The sequence below is a fragment of the Dermacentor variabilis genome, unplaced genomic scaffold, assembly GCF_050947875.1.
Source record: "Dermacentor variabilis isolate Ectoservices unplaced genomic scaffold, ASM5094787v1 scaffold_16, whole genome shotgun sequence".
NCBI classification, from domain to species: Eukaryota; Metazoa; Arthropoda; class Arachnida; order Ixodida; family Ixodidae; genus Dermacentor; species Dermacentor variabilis.
The window spans coordinates 5,541,751-5,559,364 of record NW_027460324.1 but is presented as its reverse complement, the minus strand read 5'-3'; the positions used below and the strand labels follow the sequence as shown (position 1 = coordinate 5,559,364).

The following is a 17,614-nucleotide window of genomic DNA, read 5'->3' as shown; positions in this document are numbered from 1 at the left end:
CCATGCCGCCCCTGGACCAGGTGTTGTCTAGCGATGGGTGTCGCCGGATACAAATAAAGCTCGTTATGTTAGCTTAAGGCAATACTGTGTATTCTTGCTGCGCAGTGCTTGGCACCCTTTTGCAGGCTGATTACGTGTGCACAAGATTATGCAAGGTGATGGCTGACACGGCCCTGAGGCTCACTAAGTGCGAACCTGCAGGGACCGGTACTCCTGTAAGATACCAAACCTGCACACCTGTGCCTAATGTGGATTAAGAGGTTCATTAAGTTTTTGACTGCGCTTGGCTGAGTCAGTAAGTTTCTGTGAATCCGGCTCGCCAAGTTATGTCTGCTAGGCCTGGTGACCTTTGTCTTTTGTTAGTGGTAGCACATGCCACGTCACTGAGAGCTTCCTCTGACCTCATGAGCAGCTCACTTGGCTGATATGCAGAGTCTCAAAAGGTGGTAGCAGATGCACCATCTCATGCCCCTTTGTCTACTGGGAGCCTTCCTCCAGGTCCGTCAGCCACTACCCGTGTCTTTGGGCCAGCAAGTGTCAGGGGCAAAATGGTGGCCAAGCCACCAAAGAGAGAGAATGGTGAGTCCGTAGGTGGGCAAACCTGTCATTCCGCTCCCAAGGCAAGCAGCATGCCGCAAAGTGGGTGAGAGGGGACCTTCTCAAAAGCTGACACCGAGTGGTAGGGATGGCTGCTCTCCTGACAAAAACACACTGCCCTTTGGGAGAACTGGAATCATTTTCGGCAGCCAAGTGCTGTTGAAGTCCCAGTAAAGTTATTTGTTCTCAGGGAGACGGAGCGGTGAGACGCTACTGGTATTATGGCAGGCACAGGGGGCCTGGAACCAGTGTGCATCGCTGGGTCCCAGAGGATTCATATTTCCCGAATCATGGTGCGCTCCTGCCAAAATACATAGCCATTGATGAGAAGTCTTTGGATCTATTTGCGTAGCTATGGTGTTGGGCTGCTGAGCACGAGGTCGCGGGATTGAATCCTGGTCACGGCGGCCGCATGTCGATGGGGGTGAAATGCGAAAATACCTGTGTGCTTAGATTTAGGTGCACGTTAAAGAACCCCTGGTAGTTGAAATTTCCGGAGTCCTCCACTACGGCGTGCCTCATAATCAGAAGTGGTTTTGACACGTCACACCCCATAATTTTTTTAAAATCCATTTGCGGTGGTTATCCCCAAAATAATGAGAGGTGCACTGGTGCGATTCGCTCATGACAGACCTCCTTAGCTGGTCCTGTGAGTGGCTCTAGAGTTTTCTGAACATTTAGCCAAACCTGGCCGATCATGAATCAAGAAATTTTTTTCGCTGCTGCGTTTCTTGCCATGTCTGTCAAACGGTCTAAACACAGGGTAGTAAGCCAACTGGTGGCATGAAACCAATTGACAGTGAGTGTCCGTGGTTGCCTACAACCTCACACAAGCGCCTAGTGGCATTATGTGCAAGCAACGGGGCACACCCAGGACATTCGACTGCAGTCGGACCACACCGCGGTACAGCCTGAGAAATCGTTCCCCTTTGTGATTTCGCACCGGACAGTGAACTCTTTTCTGCAACCGATGGCACTCCGTTTAGCGCCTAGCATCCATGGGTTAGCTTCTTTCATACCTGCTAGTGGGACATGCTGCCACGGTGATAGCTAGGTCGAGTGAGGAAGCTGTGACATAGCGTTTCCCGCAAAAAGCACTGGAGGGACACTGTGATCATTCAGATACCATGGGTATAGTGCATTGATTTGTCTAATCTTCATGCTCATTGCTCCAGATTGCAGGGAGAGGACATAAAATAGTCTGGTGATGATGATGGTGAATGAGCGTCTCTGCACATGCATAATCATTGCAAATTGTTGCATTTGTAACACAATACCTTATAGAAAATGAATAATTTCCAAAGTCGCAAAGCCATTTTGAATCCAGCAAAAGACAAATTAAATTTTCGGCACATTTATGTGGTGCCCATCATACCCATGCTGGCTAAATGGGGCGTACTTGCAACTTCCATCATTCCCTGTAGTGATTTGTATAAGAAACTCTGTGGGGTAGTGCAGCACTACTTTGACTAAAAATAAGCATGTCTTGTCAACCTGTTTGCAGTGTACCTCTGCACGGTTGGAGAAGATCCCAAGCAGCACTCAGTGCGACGGGAATTGGTGAGCACAATTTTTCACAGGTTGTCCTTCACTATGGCCTGCACTATGGCCTACACATGTTTAAATTCCTAATGACTTGTTCAAATCAATATGTATTGCTATGTGTGTGTTGTTTTACTTCTTCCAGTGGTTGCTTTATGAAAATTATCTCTGTTGTATCGCTGTTTTACAAAATGTGCCTTCTGTGTTGAAAACTTTGTGAATGTTGTCTGTAATTCGATTGTGAGACAGGCACATGAAATCACTTTGTATGCTCGACATTATTTATTTATTTATTAATACTTCGGTCTTGTTGCCAAGAATGGGTGGATACATATAATCGAGCCCACATATAACGAACCTGATAGTTACGCGGCTTCTGTTCGTTATACCCCGAAGTTCGTAGTAAGTAGACAACAGCTCAAAAAGGAAAAGAAAAGTGGCTAATAAAAACACAAAATTTATTTGCAAAGAAGTTTGCGATGCTCATCTGTTTCTGCAGTGCAAATCCGGTGAGGGCGGTCTCCAGTTTATTTAAAGCAGAAGCGTGCTCTTTGCTGAGTCCCTTGGCATAGACAAGTTGCCTGAGGCCCTCTATGTAACCCATTGCTACAGGCACACTTATAGGTGCTGGCTCCGAAGTTTCATTGTCATCCGATTCCTCCGCGCCTGCACTTCGCAAGCAATGCCCTTGTCCGTGCACGGTCCGTGCAATATCAGCGTATTCATCAGCAGAAATGAAGTCATCCCAACCAAAGTCATAGCCCCCCCCCTCCCCCACTTCGGGGTCAACAACGCGCTGCCATAAATCACTGCCGGACAGATCATCTTCGGAAGCATCAGGCTGCTCAGCATCAGGCACTGCGTCGATGAAGCTAGCCTTGCGGAAACAGTTCTGCACGCAAGCGCCCGCCATCTCCGCCCAGGCCGCCTTCGGTATCTCAACGGCTGAATACAGTGAAACTCGAAGCGGCAAGTTGGTGGCCGGGCGGTCAACAGCAATGAGCAAGCGCTCCACAATGCGGCACCTATATGATGCCTTAAATGCGCGTATTATGCACAAATCAAGCGGCTGCACTTTTGAAGTGGTATTGGGTGGCAAGAAAAATGAAGTAACCGCTGTCAGAGAAGTTCGCATGCTGAACTCCCAGCAGTTGTTGAGCACGAGCAGCATGCGCCTTCCTTCTGCATGTTGCAATCAAACTCACCCAGTCACTCTGCGAATAAATTACGCCTCATCTGCGCCTTGGTACACAGCTCTGAAAGCAACGCAGAGCTGTGTACTGTCTTTGATTTTCTGATTATAAAGGGCACGCACCGATCGCACCGAAGTGCTGTAATGCGCACTTTACTGTGCTTGCCGCCAGCACATGAGTTGCCTTGCATACCATGCGTCTTGTACGGCAGCATCTCATAATATAATGCAGGTTCGTCTGTGTTATACACGTCCTGCTCCGTGTAGCTTGCAGTAATGGCTTGGTTTCTTACAAGCCATGTGGCAACGTCTTGGTCACTTACTGAAGCCGCTTCGCTGACAACCGATTTAAAAACAATCCCATGCCGCATTTTGAATCGATGTAGCCAGCCATCGCCTGAGCAGAAGTCAGGAAAATCTAGCAGGAACGCTAAGTTTTCGGCTTTGCCCAGCAACATTGGTCCACTTATCGGAATGCTGCGAGCCCATGCGTCGCGGAACCACTTAAGCAGTGCGTCCTATACGTCTGCATAGGTGGCTTTCCGCAGGCGCTTTCTGTTCGTCGATTCAGCAGCAGAGCTTGCAATCTTTTCCTTGTTCTTTAGACTCATCGAGATGGTTGATGTAGACTCATACTTCTTCACTAACTCGCAGTTTTTAGCACCTTAAGACACTTCCTTCGTTGCCATGTTCAGTGCTTTTTGTTTCGTGACCGCCACAGCCACGGCATTCCCATCTGCCATCCTGAATTAGAACTCGGGCCCGACTAGAACGAAGCACGTAAGCAAGGAGACTAGTGTGGAAAGGCCTGCTTTGCAGTAATGGCCAGAAAACAAAACTGACTCTCGTACGAACTGTGATACGAGGAAGTCACGCCGCTCCTCGCTTCGACAACCTCGTCTTGCCAGTCGCGACTGTATCGTGACTATTCTAGACGGATCAGTTAGGGATATGTGCTCGGCTGGTGAGCTCGCGCGCCGCATGTTCTGTGTGTTGGCGGGCTAGCACACCACATGTTGGAGTATATTGGTGACCTTGCATGCCACATGTTGTGCATGTTGGTATGCTCGCGCACCACGTGTTGGAGTGTGGGGTGACCCTGTGCATCACGTGTTGTACGTATCAGTGGGCTTGCACGCCACATGTTGGACTGTGTTGTGTGCTGTTCTCGCATTTCTTTCTCTCACTTTTCTTTTTTCAACATGGATTTTCACATGCTGGGGGTCGCCCACTGCACATGGGCCACCGACGCCACGCGAGTACATCGCTCATGGCTCTTGTGCCTGCAACCCCGCAAGAGCTCACAGCGAGAGAAGAGCTTCAGCGCCGTGCAGAGGACATTGTTGACAAGTGGCTTAAAAAGCAGGCCACTACCTTTCATCTTGTGGTTGTCACCCAGCCTGAGGCCCCACTTGACTGTGCCACGATCCCGGCGGCCCCTGCAGTAGCTGTGGAGCCGATGCCGGCAAACATACTGTCTCTGACGCAGGACGGATCCCTTGCTGAAAGGGTCGCAGTCCCGCTGCCCAGCTCTTCAGACGATGAAGAAGAGATGGACTAATCGAGCTCGCGAAAACACGCCCTCAAAATTGAGAGCGAGGACGAGGAGGTGATTTACTCCTTTACTTTTGCGTTGATATTATCCACCAATCAGATAGCCTCCGTTTAGTTATTTCTACCTGTTCAAAGTCTATTTTACTTTCACTGTCTTCATAACCCAAAGCTTTAAATAGTTCCTTGTTACATTCAACTGCAGGGTGAAGTTGTTTACAAGCAAGTATCACGTGTTCAGCCGTTTCCTCCTCCTCTCCACACGCCCCGCACAACAAGTCTATCTCCTGGTATCTGGCTCGGTACGTTTCTGTCCACAGTACACCTGTCCTGGCCTCAAACAACAATGAGCTTCCCTTAGAGTTATCATAAATATTTTCTTTGGCTATTTCTTGCTTAAATGTCCTGTATGTCTCTAATGCTGATTTGGTTTGCATCTCTGTTTTCTACATACCCCTCTCTGTCTCCTTAACCTTTTTTTTTGGCGGATGATTCCTTACCTGGTCCCCCCACTGCTGCCCAAGTATTTGCTTGACGATTTCCTAGTTTGCTTCCTCCACCTTGTGTCAACATTCCTTGTGTAAAATTAACTGAAAACCTTCCTAGCCCACCGCATTTCCCCCATTTTTCTCAATCACTTCTCAAATGCTATCTTGCTACTAGCCTCTCTGCCCTTGAAAGAAGACCATCCCAGATCCCCCTGCATCCCAAGATTTGGTGTCTTGCCATGTGCTCCCAGAGTGAGCCTACCCACACCATGTTGCCTAGTTTCCACCTATGCCCAGGTCTCTGCTTTCATACATAGAACTGCATTGGCAAAAGTCAGGCCCGGAACCATTACCCCCTTCCATATCCCTCATACCTATTGTAGTTCCACAGTGACCTCTTCATAATCGCTGCACTTCTGTTACGTTTAGTCATTACATATTTTTCGTACTCTGTGAGATACTCAATTCCACTATTTATCTGCACCCCAAGATACTTGTACTTATCGACTATCTCAAGCGTGGCCTCCTGTACCTTATGCTCACCGCAAATGTTATCATTAAAAATCATGACTGCTGATTTTTCTTTGCTAAACTTCAGGCCTAATCTGTCTCCTTCTGTACCACTATATTTGTATTGTCAGCCATTAATACAATATCATCCGCATACATCAGTCCTGGTAATGACTGTTCAATCAATTTTCCTTGTTTGAAAAATGATAGGTTGAAGCCGAGTCCACTTTGCTGTATTTTGGCCTCTAATCCTAGTAGGTACAGCATAAACAACAGAGGTGACAATGGACACCCCTGCCTAAGCCCCCACCGAATCATTACAGGCTCCGAAACCTGCTTTTCCCATTGTATAATCACCCAGTTACATTTATAGATATCTTTTAAGAAATTGGTTACTCCATCTTGCACTTCTAAAGTTTCCAGAATGCCCCACAAGCCCTCTTGAAGTGCACTGTCATAGGCTCCTTGATATCCTGATGGAGAGTATGGACGCCATCTCTCGGCCTCTCGACAAGGTGCCGGCCGCTTCCCTCACACTCCCTCGAAGCGAAGGTGCGCCTGCGGCCACAGACACAATGTCGTCTGCTAGCGTTGGGGGTATGCTGTCTGCTACCTCGACAGCTGCAGCACACACTTCCAACCCAGTAGTTTCGGCCCCGTTGGTGCTTCCGGACGAGACCCTCGCATCAAAGTTCCTGAAGGGCCTGCCACACCGCATACCTGCACAGCAGAACCTGTGGAAGAAGAAGAAGCAGCAGAAGAATGCAAAGAACACTTCTACCGCTTCAGAAGCTTCTACTTCCTGGGTGGCTGACTCCTCGCAGCGCACTCCTGAGACTGCAGCCACTATAAAGGCAGTGGAGCGTGGGGACCTCCCAGCTCGTGAGCCACCTGCGGATAGCTTCCAGCTGGTCCTGTCGAAAGGCGATCGGCACCGCGCAAGGGCTTTGGAGAATGCAGCACTCCCAGTTGTGTGGGGAGCACAAGCGCCCATCTTCCCCCATGTCGTCGCGGTCGCGTCGAGAGCCGGCATAGACACAGGAGAGGCGCACTACGCCCTCTCCCGCTTCTCCCTCGCTGTCGCGACGCGCGCGCACCCTCCTTCCCCGACTCGCGGGTAGGTAGCTGATGGGCGAGGAGGACATTCCCCTCGCCAAGGTAAAAAGGTACAGAACAGCGCCACCGGGGGAGACCCTCGCTTTCTGACGGCGGAACCCTAATCTGCTGGACTGGAGTACTTGCCGCAACCTGTGAGTGACCTCGTTTGCCTGACTATCCCGGGCAACGAGGCCAGCCTATTATTATTACAGAGAGTATGCCCCTCTGCAAGTGTTCTTTATTGCTGGTAGCAGTGAACATTGTTACATTTGACACTGCTGGTTGCCTTATTCGTTTGAACCCGACGTAGCTGCGATCCCCGCGCTACGGGTTGGGGAGTACCATGGAGTGACTGTGTGGGGCTAGATCCGGAGCTCGCCTTCAGCCCTAGCCGCACGCAGAGTGGAACCCCCACATTTGGCGCTACCAACATGGATCGAATTTGGCAACACACCGAGTCTTCTGGTGTGTGTTGGCACTAGGACTACCCACGTTTCAGCGAACAATTGCGGCTGGCTTGTCTGACCTCTCAGATTTGTTCATGTTGTCAGATGTAGCAACGCAAAGTCAGCAATCTATTGCTAATGCAGTGGCAGCTGCTGAACAAACCGGCAGCTTTGGTTTAGAGTGTTTCACGTGGAACAGTCAGGATTGTGCAAATGCCACATTGGGGGAGGCTAACCCTGATATGAGGCGTACCACGTTGGCCCCCTCGCCGCTTCGCGATGCAGACACAGAGGCGCACATGCTACTAAATAGCTCGACTCGGTCGGGGGAGGCATCTGGCCCTTTGGGCAAGAGTTTGCCGTCGACCGAGGTAATGTTGCAGAATGCGTTGCAAATCATGCAGAGCTTAGCCAGCATCCTGCAAGGCACAATGCAGGCCTCGTCGCAGAGTGAGCAACCACGGATTAAGGTAGACGTGCCTACCTACAGTGGGTACCACAATCGCACGAGTGCAATCGAGTACCTTGACCGCCTGCTGTATTACCAGCAAGCAACTGGACTTTCAGATGCCGAACTCATCGCGCACGTGATCCCGGTCTCACTCACTGACCAGGCAGCTCGATGGTTCCGGCTGACCAGACATCAATGCCGCGCGGTAGAAGAGTTCTGCGCAAACTTCCACAAGAAATTTCTTCCGCCCAACTACGAGTAGCGTTTGAAGAGAGAGTTGGAGCTTCATACCCAGCAACCGGACGAGTCCTTGCTGGAGTATGTTTAAGCAATGGACGAACTTTTTCGTCTCGTGAACCCTCTCGCTACCGATGCAGAGAAAGTTGAGTACGTCACACAGCAGGTGCACTTCACATTCGTGGCCTACTTCAGAGGATGTAGGTTTAGAGACCTAGACGAACTCGCCGCCGAGGCGACGCGCATCCAGGGGGACATCCTCGCAGTCGAGCATACTGTCCACCTACACCTGGGCGCTGTCACTCGAGCCTTGCTGCGCGTGGAACGGCAGTGCAATCACTTCGCACTCGTTTAGAGTCGACGCGTCGGCATTATTCACAGAGGAGCACGTCCAGCGTAGTTGGGAACTATCAGACCATGCTTTGGACCCGTACACCTACGCGCTGAGAACAGTGCCGACTAATGCCGCACTAAGCATGCCACGACAGAAACGTGAGGCCGATGCGAGACCGGAGTGGAGCGACGGGCGCCCAGGCCACCGAGGCTTCGGCGGCCGTTGCTACCAGTGCGGCCGACCAGGGCACATCGCCCGTGACTGTGGCCGGACGGAGGACCTACGGCATGAGGCATAAACGGCCAGGGCGCGCAGCGGCGCAAGAAAGAGCCGGACTGCTCAAGTCGGGGACCAGGCAAAGAATTATTTTATTTCAGCGAGGGGAAACGTAGCAGGCAACTTACAGCATTTGGCGCTGAGTGGTGCCCTGACGTAAACGGCCCAAAACTGAAACCGGAAGTTAACACAGGATACCACATGTACACTACTACAAGCAGAATGAGGTTCCGAAGAGGGATGTGTACCTTCTACCCTCCATTTCCTCTTGAATGTCTAACCTAGGCGGGACGAAGTACTTTACGACGCTCGATGCTAGTCGTGGATACTTTCAGGTCGAAATGGACGAGCGTGACAAAGAGAAAATGGCTTTCACTTGTCACCGGGGGCCCTTTCAATTTAAGAGAATGTCATTTGGTTTGGTCGGAGCTCCCGCTACGTATCAGAGGTTGATGAACCGAGTGTTAGAAGACGCGAAGTGGCAACATGCTCTCCATATCTAGATGACATAGTGGTTTATTCGAAGACATTCGAGGAGCACTTCCGCCACTTGAGAGACGTCCTTGAGAGGTCCGCAGGTATCACGCTGAACCCGAACAAAGCTCAGATTGCTGTGAGCAGAATAGCGCTGTTGGGATTCTCGTTGGACAACGGCCGCATCCTGCTGAGTGAGGATAAGCACGAGGCTATACTGAGGTACCCGACGCCGAAAGATATCGGCGGACTGAGACGGTTTTTGGGATTGGTGAACTTTTATTGCCAATTTATTCTAGACTGCGTGGCAGTACAAGCGCCTATGACGAAGCACTTGAGGAAAGACGAACGGTGGACTTCGGGTCAAGAGCAGGAGGCAGCACTGCGGAGCCTTACGAAGGTGCTCACTGACACGGCCGAATTGCAGCTGCCCGATTTGAATAGGGAGTTTGTGATTCAAACAGACGCAAGTGACCTAGGCTTAGGTGCAATTTTATTTCAGGAGCATGGAGGCACTTTCCGACCGGTTGCGTTCGCGAGTCTACTCGGTGAGGAACTAGGAACAAGGAACTACTCGGTGATAGAGAAGGAATGCCTCGCGACAGTTTTTGCTCTGCGAAGGTTCAACTATTACGTCGATGGAGTGGTATTCAAGATTGAGACTGACCACATGGCTCTCACTTGGTTGAGGCACTTGAGCGAGACGAGTGGCCGCCTGGCGCATTGGATACTGCTGCTGCAGCGTTACGACTTCACCGTACGCTACTGCAAAGGAAATAGCAATGCCACAGCTGACGCACTTTCGCGAGCGCCAGTCCGAGGCGAGGAAGAAACCCAAGTCGTAGCCCAAGCAAGGGACGCAGAACAACTGTCGATCCTGGTCAAGAGTGTGAACCACATAGATGTTGTCGGTTTCGCAGGAGTTGTCTTCAGCAGAAGAGCTGTTTGAGGCTTAGCAGAAGGACCCGTTTTGTCGAAAAGTGCTCAACGAGCTCCAGGAGCAGGGTGGCGCGGCCGCCATACACATGAAGGCAGCTGGTATTGCTGTCGGTGCTAATTGCTGGGGAACAGTTGGTATTGCTGTGAGCGCGCTGGATTCTTATCTGTTGAATTCTGACGGCGTCCTGCTGAGGTATATTCCCACCGAGGACGACACAAGCGAGGCATTTAAGGTGGGGATACCACGGGCGTTGTGAGGAGCACTGCTACGCTACTTTCACGACTCGTGCATCGCTGAGCATGTGAGCGTCCCCAAGACTTACGTTAAGTTGTGTCACCTCGCTACCTGGCCAGGCATGAAACGGGACATAATGCGCTACACCTGCTCGTGTCATGTGTGCCAAAGCCTGAAGCCCCGAGGCGGACGACCACCTGGTTTCATGCAGCCTATTGACAGCCAGACTCCCTGGCAAATCGCGGCACGTGACATCATTGGACCATATCTCACCACACCGAGCAGGAACAAATTCTTGCTGGTAGTCACAGATCACTTCAGTAAATGGGTCGAACTTTTCCCCTTGCTAAAACTGACGGCACGAGTGGTCATGGATAAGTTGATCGAGGTTTTCACCATTTGGCTTCCCGGAGCAGTTGATAACGGACAATGTGCGTCCTACTTCACTGCGAAGGTTTCTTCGACTCGTGCGCTGCACTTGGCATTAAGCACAAGAAAACGACAACTTACCATGCTCAGTCGAACCCCACTGAACAGGTCAATCGCAACATTAAGCACATGCTTGTTGCATTCTCTGAAAGACATAAGGCCTGGGATACCTACCTTCCAGAGATCGGGTTTGCATTGTGATCGACAGTGAACTGCTTGACCGGGTATGCGCCTTCTTCTCTCAACCTGGGGAGAGAGCTGCCGAATCCGATGGATTTAGTTCTCGTGGATTGCAGCGGAATGTCGGTCGCGCCGGCAGCACGAGCTGAATACGCGACGCGCACCTATATGCCGAGATGACAGAAGCTTTACACAAAGCATGCCATAATCTTCGCACTGCCAGGGCGCAACAGAAGGTGCAGTACGACCGCTCGCATCAGAACATACGCTACGAAGTGGGCAATCAGGTGCTTCGACGCCAGCACGTTCTCAGCGATTCTAGCAAACAGTTCGCTGCCTCGCTGGCGCCGAAGTGGACCAGGCCGTATCGAGTGCGAGAGGTTTCCTCGCTTGTTTACCGCCTCGAGAACATGAAAGGGAAGCTGATTGGCAGGCTGGTACACGTATGCGACCTGAAACGCTACGTGTCACGCGATGAGCAGTGGGATGAGGATCAGACCCTCCCTCAACCGCGGTCGGTGAGTGAGAACAGCCAGAATGGAACAACGAGCCCGCAGCCGCGCTACAACTTGCGTACGGTGCTGGATTAAGGGGGGAGGTGGGGGGCTAAGGGGGCTGCAGCCCAGGGCCTCACCTCGGACATTTATTCTAACCTCCTTAGTATATGGAACCATGGGCAACGGAACTTTGAGCAACATGTATGAAGCGAGACAACCAAAACGAGCAGACGGGGCCCCCCGCCTAATGTAACAGCATGCGTTTAGCCTGATCATTTGGGGAGAGCTTGTCGAGCTGCAAAAACAGGAATCCCTCGCCACCCCTGTGGGGCCCTCTTATGAAGCGAGGTGCGTTTTCTTGGAAGAGTTTGCATGGTTTCCTGTCAGTCCGTCTGTCCAGTGCTGTCTGGAGAGGAGGGGCAAGGGGGAAACACCTAAAACATGTAATGTGGGATGAGGACCTAAATCTCTCTTGCCCCTTGTGACCACCATGCCACCCTGCACTTCTCAAATAGTTCCGCCGCTGTCCTTCTCATAGAAAGGATGTGCTGCAGTACCCAACAGTGCCTCCAATTCGACTTTTCTTTACCGTGATGGTAATTTGGGCGGGGAGAATGAGTCCGATAGCAGATGATGATGAGTCTGATGGCAGAGTCTAGGCAGGAAAGGAAAGAAGGCGTCACACGTGCTTTTGTCCGTGTGCTGCGGGGCATGGAATATTTACTGTTTGGGCTAGGGTTGTGGAAGAGTGAAGGGGGAAGTTGGAGAGCTGGACACAAAGGCCTGTCTCCATGGACCATTCCTGCCTAGTGGCTGCATACCCTCGCGCTCGCTCGATGGGAAAAGTAGGTCAGACTGGCCGCCAAACTTTCCAAAAAGAAGTAGAAAGAGATGACTCAGAGGCGACAGAGGGCGCGTAACTTCGCTCTCTCCTCTTCGTTCTCGCGCTCGGCATCAAAGGGGCGAAAGAAAAATCGAGAATCTCCCAGAACAGACGATTGCTCCTAGCCAATAGGAAGACGAGACTGGAACGGGAGAAGGAGTGAGTTTGTACGGAGGAGTACAAGAAACTCTATGCGTATGTGAACGCCTGCTTTGACGCTAGTAACAGACAGACACGGCGCACCTCTATAAAAGGAAGTCGATCGCGGGCTGCGATTCAGCCCCGAGCTGCCGGTTAAGCTTGCATAGGCCTGCCTGCTGAGGAGCTCCCGGGGGACGCACCACTCTCGGCCAGCCACGGACCATCCAGGTAGCGTGCACCAGTCATCGAGACGGCCACCGTTGGACGCCTGCAGTTGCGATGGACTGAAGAAGTGCCCGGTAAACAATTAGCATCCATTCATGCAAAAATGCTCGGTCGGAAGCATCAAAGTGGTGCATCTAAACGGAAGGCAAAGTTAGAAAGAGATGAGCGTGAAAAGAAGCTACCAAAAATGACAAAGTACCTACTGAATGCAGCTTCTGCGGAGCAGTATGATCGCTCTACCCAGAGTCCGTGTCAAGCTCCCAATAGTACCGACTGTGCTTCTGTGGAGGACTTGCCAACTCCATCACCACAGTTTCCGGGCAAGAAGCAAGGTTTGACTCATCTTAGTTGTCTGGATTCTGTGAAAACGGTGCCAACCTCAATCGTCCATATTTCTGAGCAACCGACACTAACCGAGCCTGTCCTGTTCCTGAGTCAGCAACGTCTAGGCTACTTGGCCGGGCCCCTGCCACAGAGCTCCAGGTGTCCGGTCCGCCACGCCCGATTTCTACTACTGCTGATCAACAGGTGCCAAACCTCCCCGATGAGCCTCCTTCTACTGACGAGCACCAGGAAACAAGACTCCAAGAACCGACTCACTTGTTTCCTGTTAGTTTGGCTTCAAATAATCATGTTCCCACCCACAAAGTGTGCCTCGGGAGACGGATGAGACAGCTTCTCATTGTGGCAACAGAGAAGTACAGACACCCCCGCAGCAAGAGGTACGTTGCGAGATTCTCCGAAGTGACCCTGCTAAGTGGCCGGACGTCATTATTGACACCTTTCGGAGTGCATACCTTGAGAAAGGGCGATTGTATTTTCAAAATCGGGCAGAAAACTTTCCGTCTTCCGAAAGGCAATACAAAACCCAGAAACACTGTATGTCACCTCATCTTTTCATGCGAAAAGCTGTAAATGGGGAGGCATACGAGTGACACTGGTTAATGTACTCAGAGTCCAAAGGTTCCGTTTACTGTTTCATGTGCAAACTATTTTCGATTTCAAGCAACCCCAGTGCTTTCACCACGCACGGCTTTTCCGATTGGAAAAGAGCAGAAAAAAAGGTTTGCGCACATGGAAATAGCGTCAAGCATTGGAACTACGTGGCAGCATAGCTCGCCCGCTCTAACTCGAGCAGCACAATTGACTGACAAGGAGCTGGTTAAGCATTTTGTCACTGAGACCGCTTACTGGACAGAGGTGTTGAAGCGTGTAGTCGTTGTAGTTAAGCTTCTAGCTGAGCACAACCTAGTGTTTAGGGGCAGTGAGGAGATTTTTCGTTCACCGAGAAATGGCAATTATATGGGAGTGGTTGAGGTCATTGCCAAGTTTGATTCTTTTCTAGAGGAGCACATCAACCGCTAAGGGAACAAAGGAAAAGGTCACCCATCATATCTGTCAAAAACCATTTGTGATAAATTTGTTGAGCATATGGCAAAGGCTGTCAAGGAACGTCTTGTTGACGAAGTGAAACACGCAAAGTACTTCTCTTTAATTGTTGATTCGACTCCAGACCTTACTCACGTTGATCAGCTGTCAATTGTTTTACGATACTATTTAAATGGGAAAGTGTACAAACGCTTTCTTGGATTTGTTACAATTGAATCGCATACCGGCTTGTATATTTTCGATACTGTGATGCCCCTCTTGACGACCAATGGCATCTCAATTGATGATTGTAGGGGACAAGCTTATGATAATGCGAGTAATATGTCAGGAAAATAAAAAAGACTGCAAGCTCAAATCAAACACCTGAACAAATTGGCAGTCTACGTCCCGTGTGCTGGTCATTCACTGAACTTAGTTGGCGTGTGTAGCATTGACAGTTGCCTTGAGGCAGTCAAATTTTTCACTGTTATTCAGAGACTGTCTGTGTTCTTTGCTACCTCACCTAAGCGATGGAGGTATCTTTTGGACAGCATGGGTGGAACTGGCCAACAGTTTGTTTTGAAAAGTCTCTCTGAGGCCAGGTGGTCAAGACACGCTGAATCATGTAAGGCCATTCTGAAAAATTTCAATGCAGTCTTGTGCTGCCTTGAAGTTATATCAAAGAACGAGGAAGAAAACGGTGACACTAGGAATGAAGTGCACTCTCTCTTCAAGAAAATGACAAAACTAGAGACTGCATTCATGGCGATTTTCTGGAGTGAAATCTTGGAGCGCTTTGACAAAACGAGCGTAGCACTTCAGAAACCAGGCCTAGACATTTCAACTGCTGTATACCTGCTGAGCTCTCTAGAAGGCTTTGTTAATTCTTTGCGACCTCTCTTTGATACCTTCGAAGAGAGAGCATGCTAAGTACTAATCAGTGTTATCAGGATGAGGGCAAACGCATTGTTTTGAGTAAGCACCCAGACGAAAAGAGTGATAGTGCGCTACAAGGTAGAAAAAAGTTTATTGTATAGAGACCTACAATGTTGTACTTGACAGTCTAGGCTCTGCTTTGCGAGTGCGAAAGGTTCGGATTCTTAAAATTGCTGACGAAAGTGTGGAGCGAGGCCTCTCTGGCACAGAAGGCTGAGAAGTTGGTGAAAACCTACAAAAATGATTTGGAGCCAGCATTTTCCGTTCAAATCGTTCAGTTTGCGAACTTTCTGCACAACTCTGTGTGCCAGGACATGAGTCTTCTGGGAATAATGAAGTTGCTGCACGAAAGAAAGCTTACTGATGTGTTTCCGAACCTTTCTATTGCTTTGTGAATGTACTTAAGCATACCCGTGGCAAACTGTCAGACCGAACGATCGTTCTCCAAGTTGTCGCTGATAAAAAATCACCTTCGTTCGAGCCTCCATAACGACAAGGTGAACTTGCTTGCTATGATGTCCATTTAAAGTGATCTCCTCCACGATCTATCCTTCGAACAGACTATATTTGATTTCGCCAAAGCGAAGGCGTGAAAGATGCCATTTTAAAAGAGGACTGTATGCGCTATACATGAATAGTTCCAATAAGTTCGTTGTGTCGCCTCCCAACCTCCACGTTGCCAATGAAACGCTGAGCAGTGTAATTCAAGATATGCAAATCTTCGTTGTCTTCATTATCTTCGGCTACGCTGGCCTTGCAGCCGCACGAACCACTACCCGGCACCCAGCAAGCGACCTCCCGGCTTGCGCAGCAGACACTTCGGGCGCGGCGTGGGGAGCTGCCTTCGAGCCGGGACTACGATCCGCCTGGGCACCTTCGAGTCGGCATCAAGTATCTGCCAGTTGAGGGCTACAGCAACGCAAGCCCAATGCTCAAAGCCGGCATGTGCAACGCTGCCTTGATCATGAACCTTGGCGGAAACTTTAGCAAACAGGCGCCCAAACCCCTTGGGCATACCTAGGTGCCAGCATCAATGTATCGGGGGGCTTCTTAAGGGAAGGAGGATGTGGGGAGCACACACACTCATATATAACACACGCAGTCGCGTCGAGAGCTGGCATAGGCACGAGAGAGGCGCACTACGCCGTCTCCCGCTTCTTCCTCGCGACGAGCGTGCACCCTTCCTCCCTGACTGGCGGGAAGGTAGCTTACGGGCGAGGAGGACATTCCCCTTGCCAAGGTAAAAAGTTACAAAACAGCGCCACCGGGGGAGACCCTCGCTCTCTGACGCCGGACCCCTAACCTGCCGGACTGGAGTACCTGCCGCAACCCGTGAGTGACCTCGTTTGCCTGTCTATCCCAGGCAACGAGGCCAGCCTATTATTATTACAGAGAGTACGCCCCTCTGCCAGTGTTCTTTATTGCTGGTAGCAATGAACGTTGTTACATTTGATGCTGCTGGTTGCCTTATTCGTTCGAACCCGACGTAGCCGCGGTTCCCGCGCTACGGGTTGGGGAGTACCATGGAGCGACTGTGTGGGGCTAGATCCGGAGCTCGCCTTCAGCCCTAGCTCTCGCGATGGGACCGTTCCACACTCCTGCGTCTGCATGCGGGCTCCGTGTGGACGGCGGCCAGACTTCATGCCAAGGCACGCATCGCCTCACCGGTTTGCAAAAGGTGCGACGCCGCCGAGACCCTCGAGCACCTACTCTGCACATGTCCTGCATTAGCACAGGAGTACGCTCAAGTCTCTGCCACCTACCGACGGTACGGACTCCCGGCTACTTCAGACACACACCTGCTCTTCCCAACCGGCTACCACCTTCCAGCACTGGCAAGCCTGCTTGAATATGTGTACACAAATGGGCTCCTAGATTGCCACCAGACTTCGGCCTCCCATGGGCCTTGCTCGCCGACCTTCGCCCCTGGGTGATGCTGATGTATGCTGCCTGACACGTACTCTCCCTTTCCCCCTCTGTCCCCTCATCTTTCAACCCCCGCCCCAATGCCCAACACGCTGCGCCGTGCTCCCATAAGGGCTGCAGAATTAAGCGTACTTTTTCTCACCCAAACCACGAAGAAGAAGAAAACAAAACTTCTGAACTTTAGCCGGCGCCGTAGCGCACATGCCGAGACAGCGAGGGTAGAGGGAGTTGCAAAAAAGAGCGAGGAGAGGGGAGGTCAGTGGCCACATGCTAACACTCATAGGCAGCGCATGATGGCGAGGAGAGGGGCATGAAATAGATAGTTCACCTCCGAGGAGGCTTGGGAAAGCACTGGGAAAACATACTGCACAGGGTCGGAGGCCATTGTCATTTCGCATTTCAGCTTTACGCCGTCCATTCGCTGTAACCTATTGGCAGGGCACAGAGACGTTCGTTATATGTGCAATTTTATGCTATTGAAATAATGTATATTTTGATAGTTGCATGGCCCTTGTTCGTTTTAGGAGAACGTTCATCTTAGGTGGGGCTGTTATAAGTGGGCTCGACTGTAGTTCAATTAGTTGAGTATATCATATTTATTTGAATCTAGGCCAATAGATTTTTCAAATAATCATATACCAAAATCTAGGGTCGGCTTA

The 17,614-nt window shown here is 50.7% G+C and overlaps 1 protein-coding gene across 2 annotated transcripts in view; it reads left to right on the top strand.

The window, feature by feature from the left end:
* Positions 1-17,614, top strand: part of Rrp47 (Ribosomal RNA processing 47) — a 60,068-nt gene that overhangs the window by 27,808 nt on the left and 14,646 nt on the right. For both annotated transcript variants that reach the window (XM_075678149.1, XM_075678150.1), the window contains exon 3: positions 2,102-2,157. In XM_075678149.1, coding sequence (XP_075534264.1) covers positions 2,102-2,157 — 56 coding nt within the window. The remainder of the gene's footprint in view (positions 1-2,101; positions 2,158-17,614) is intronic.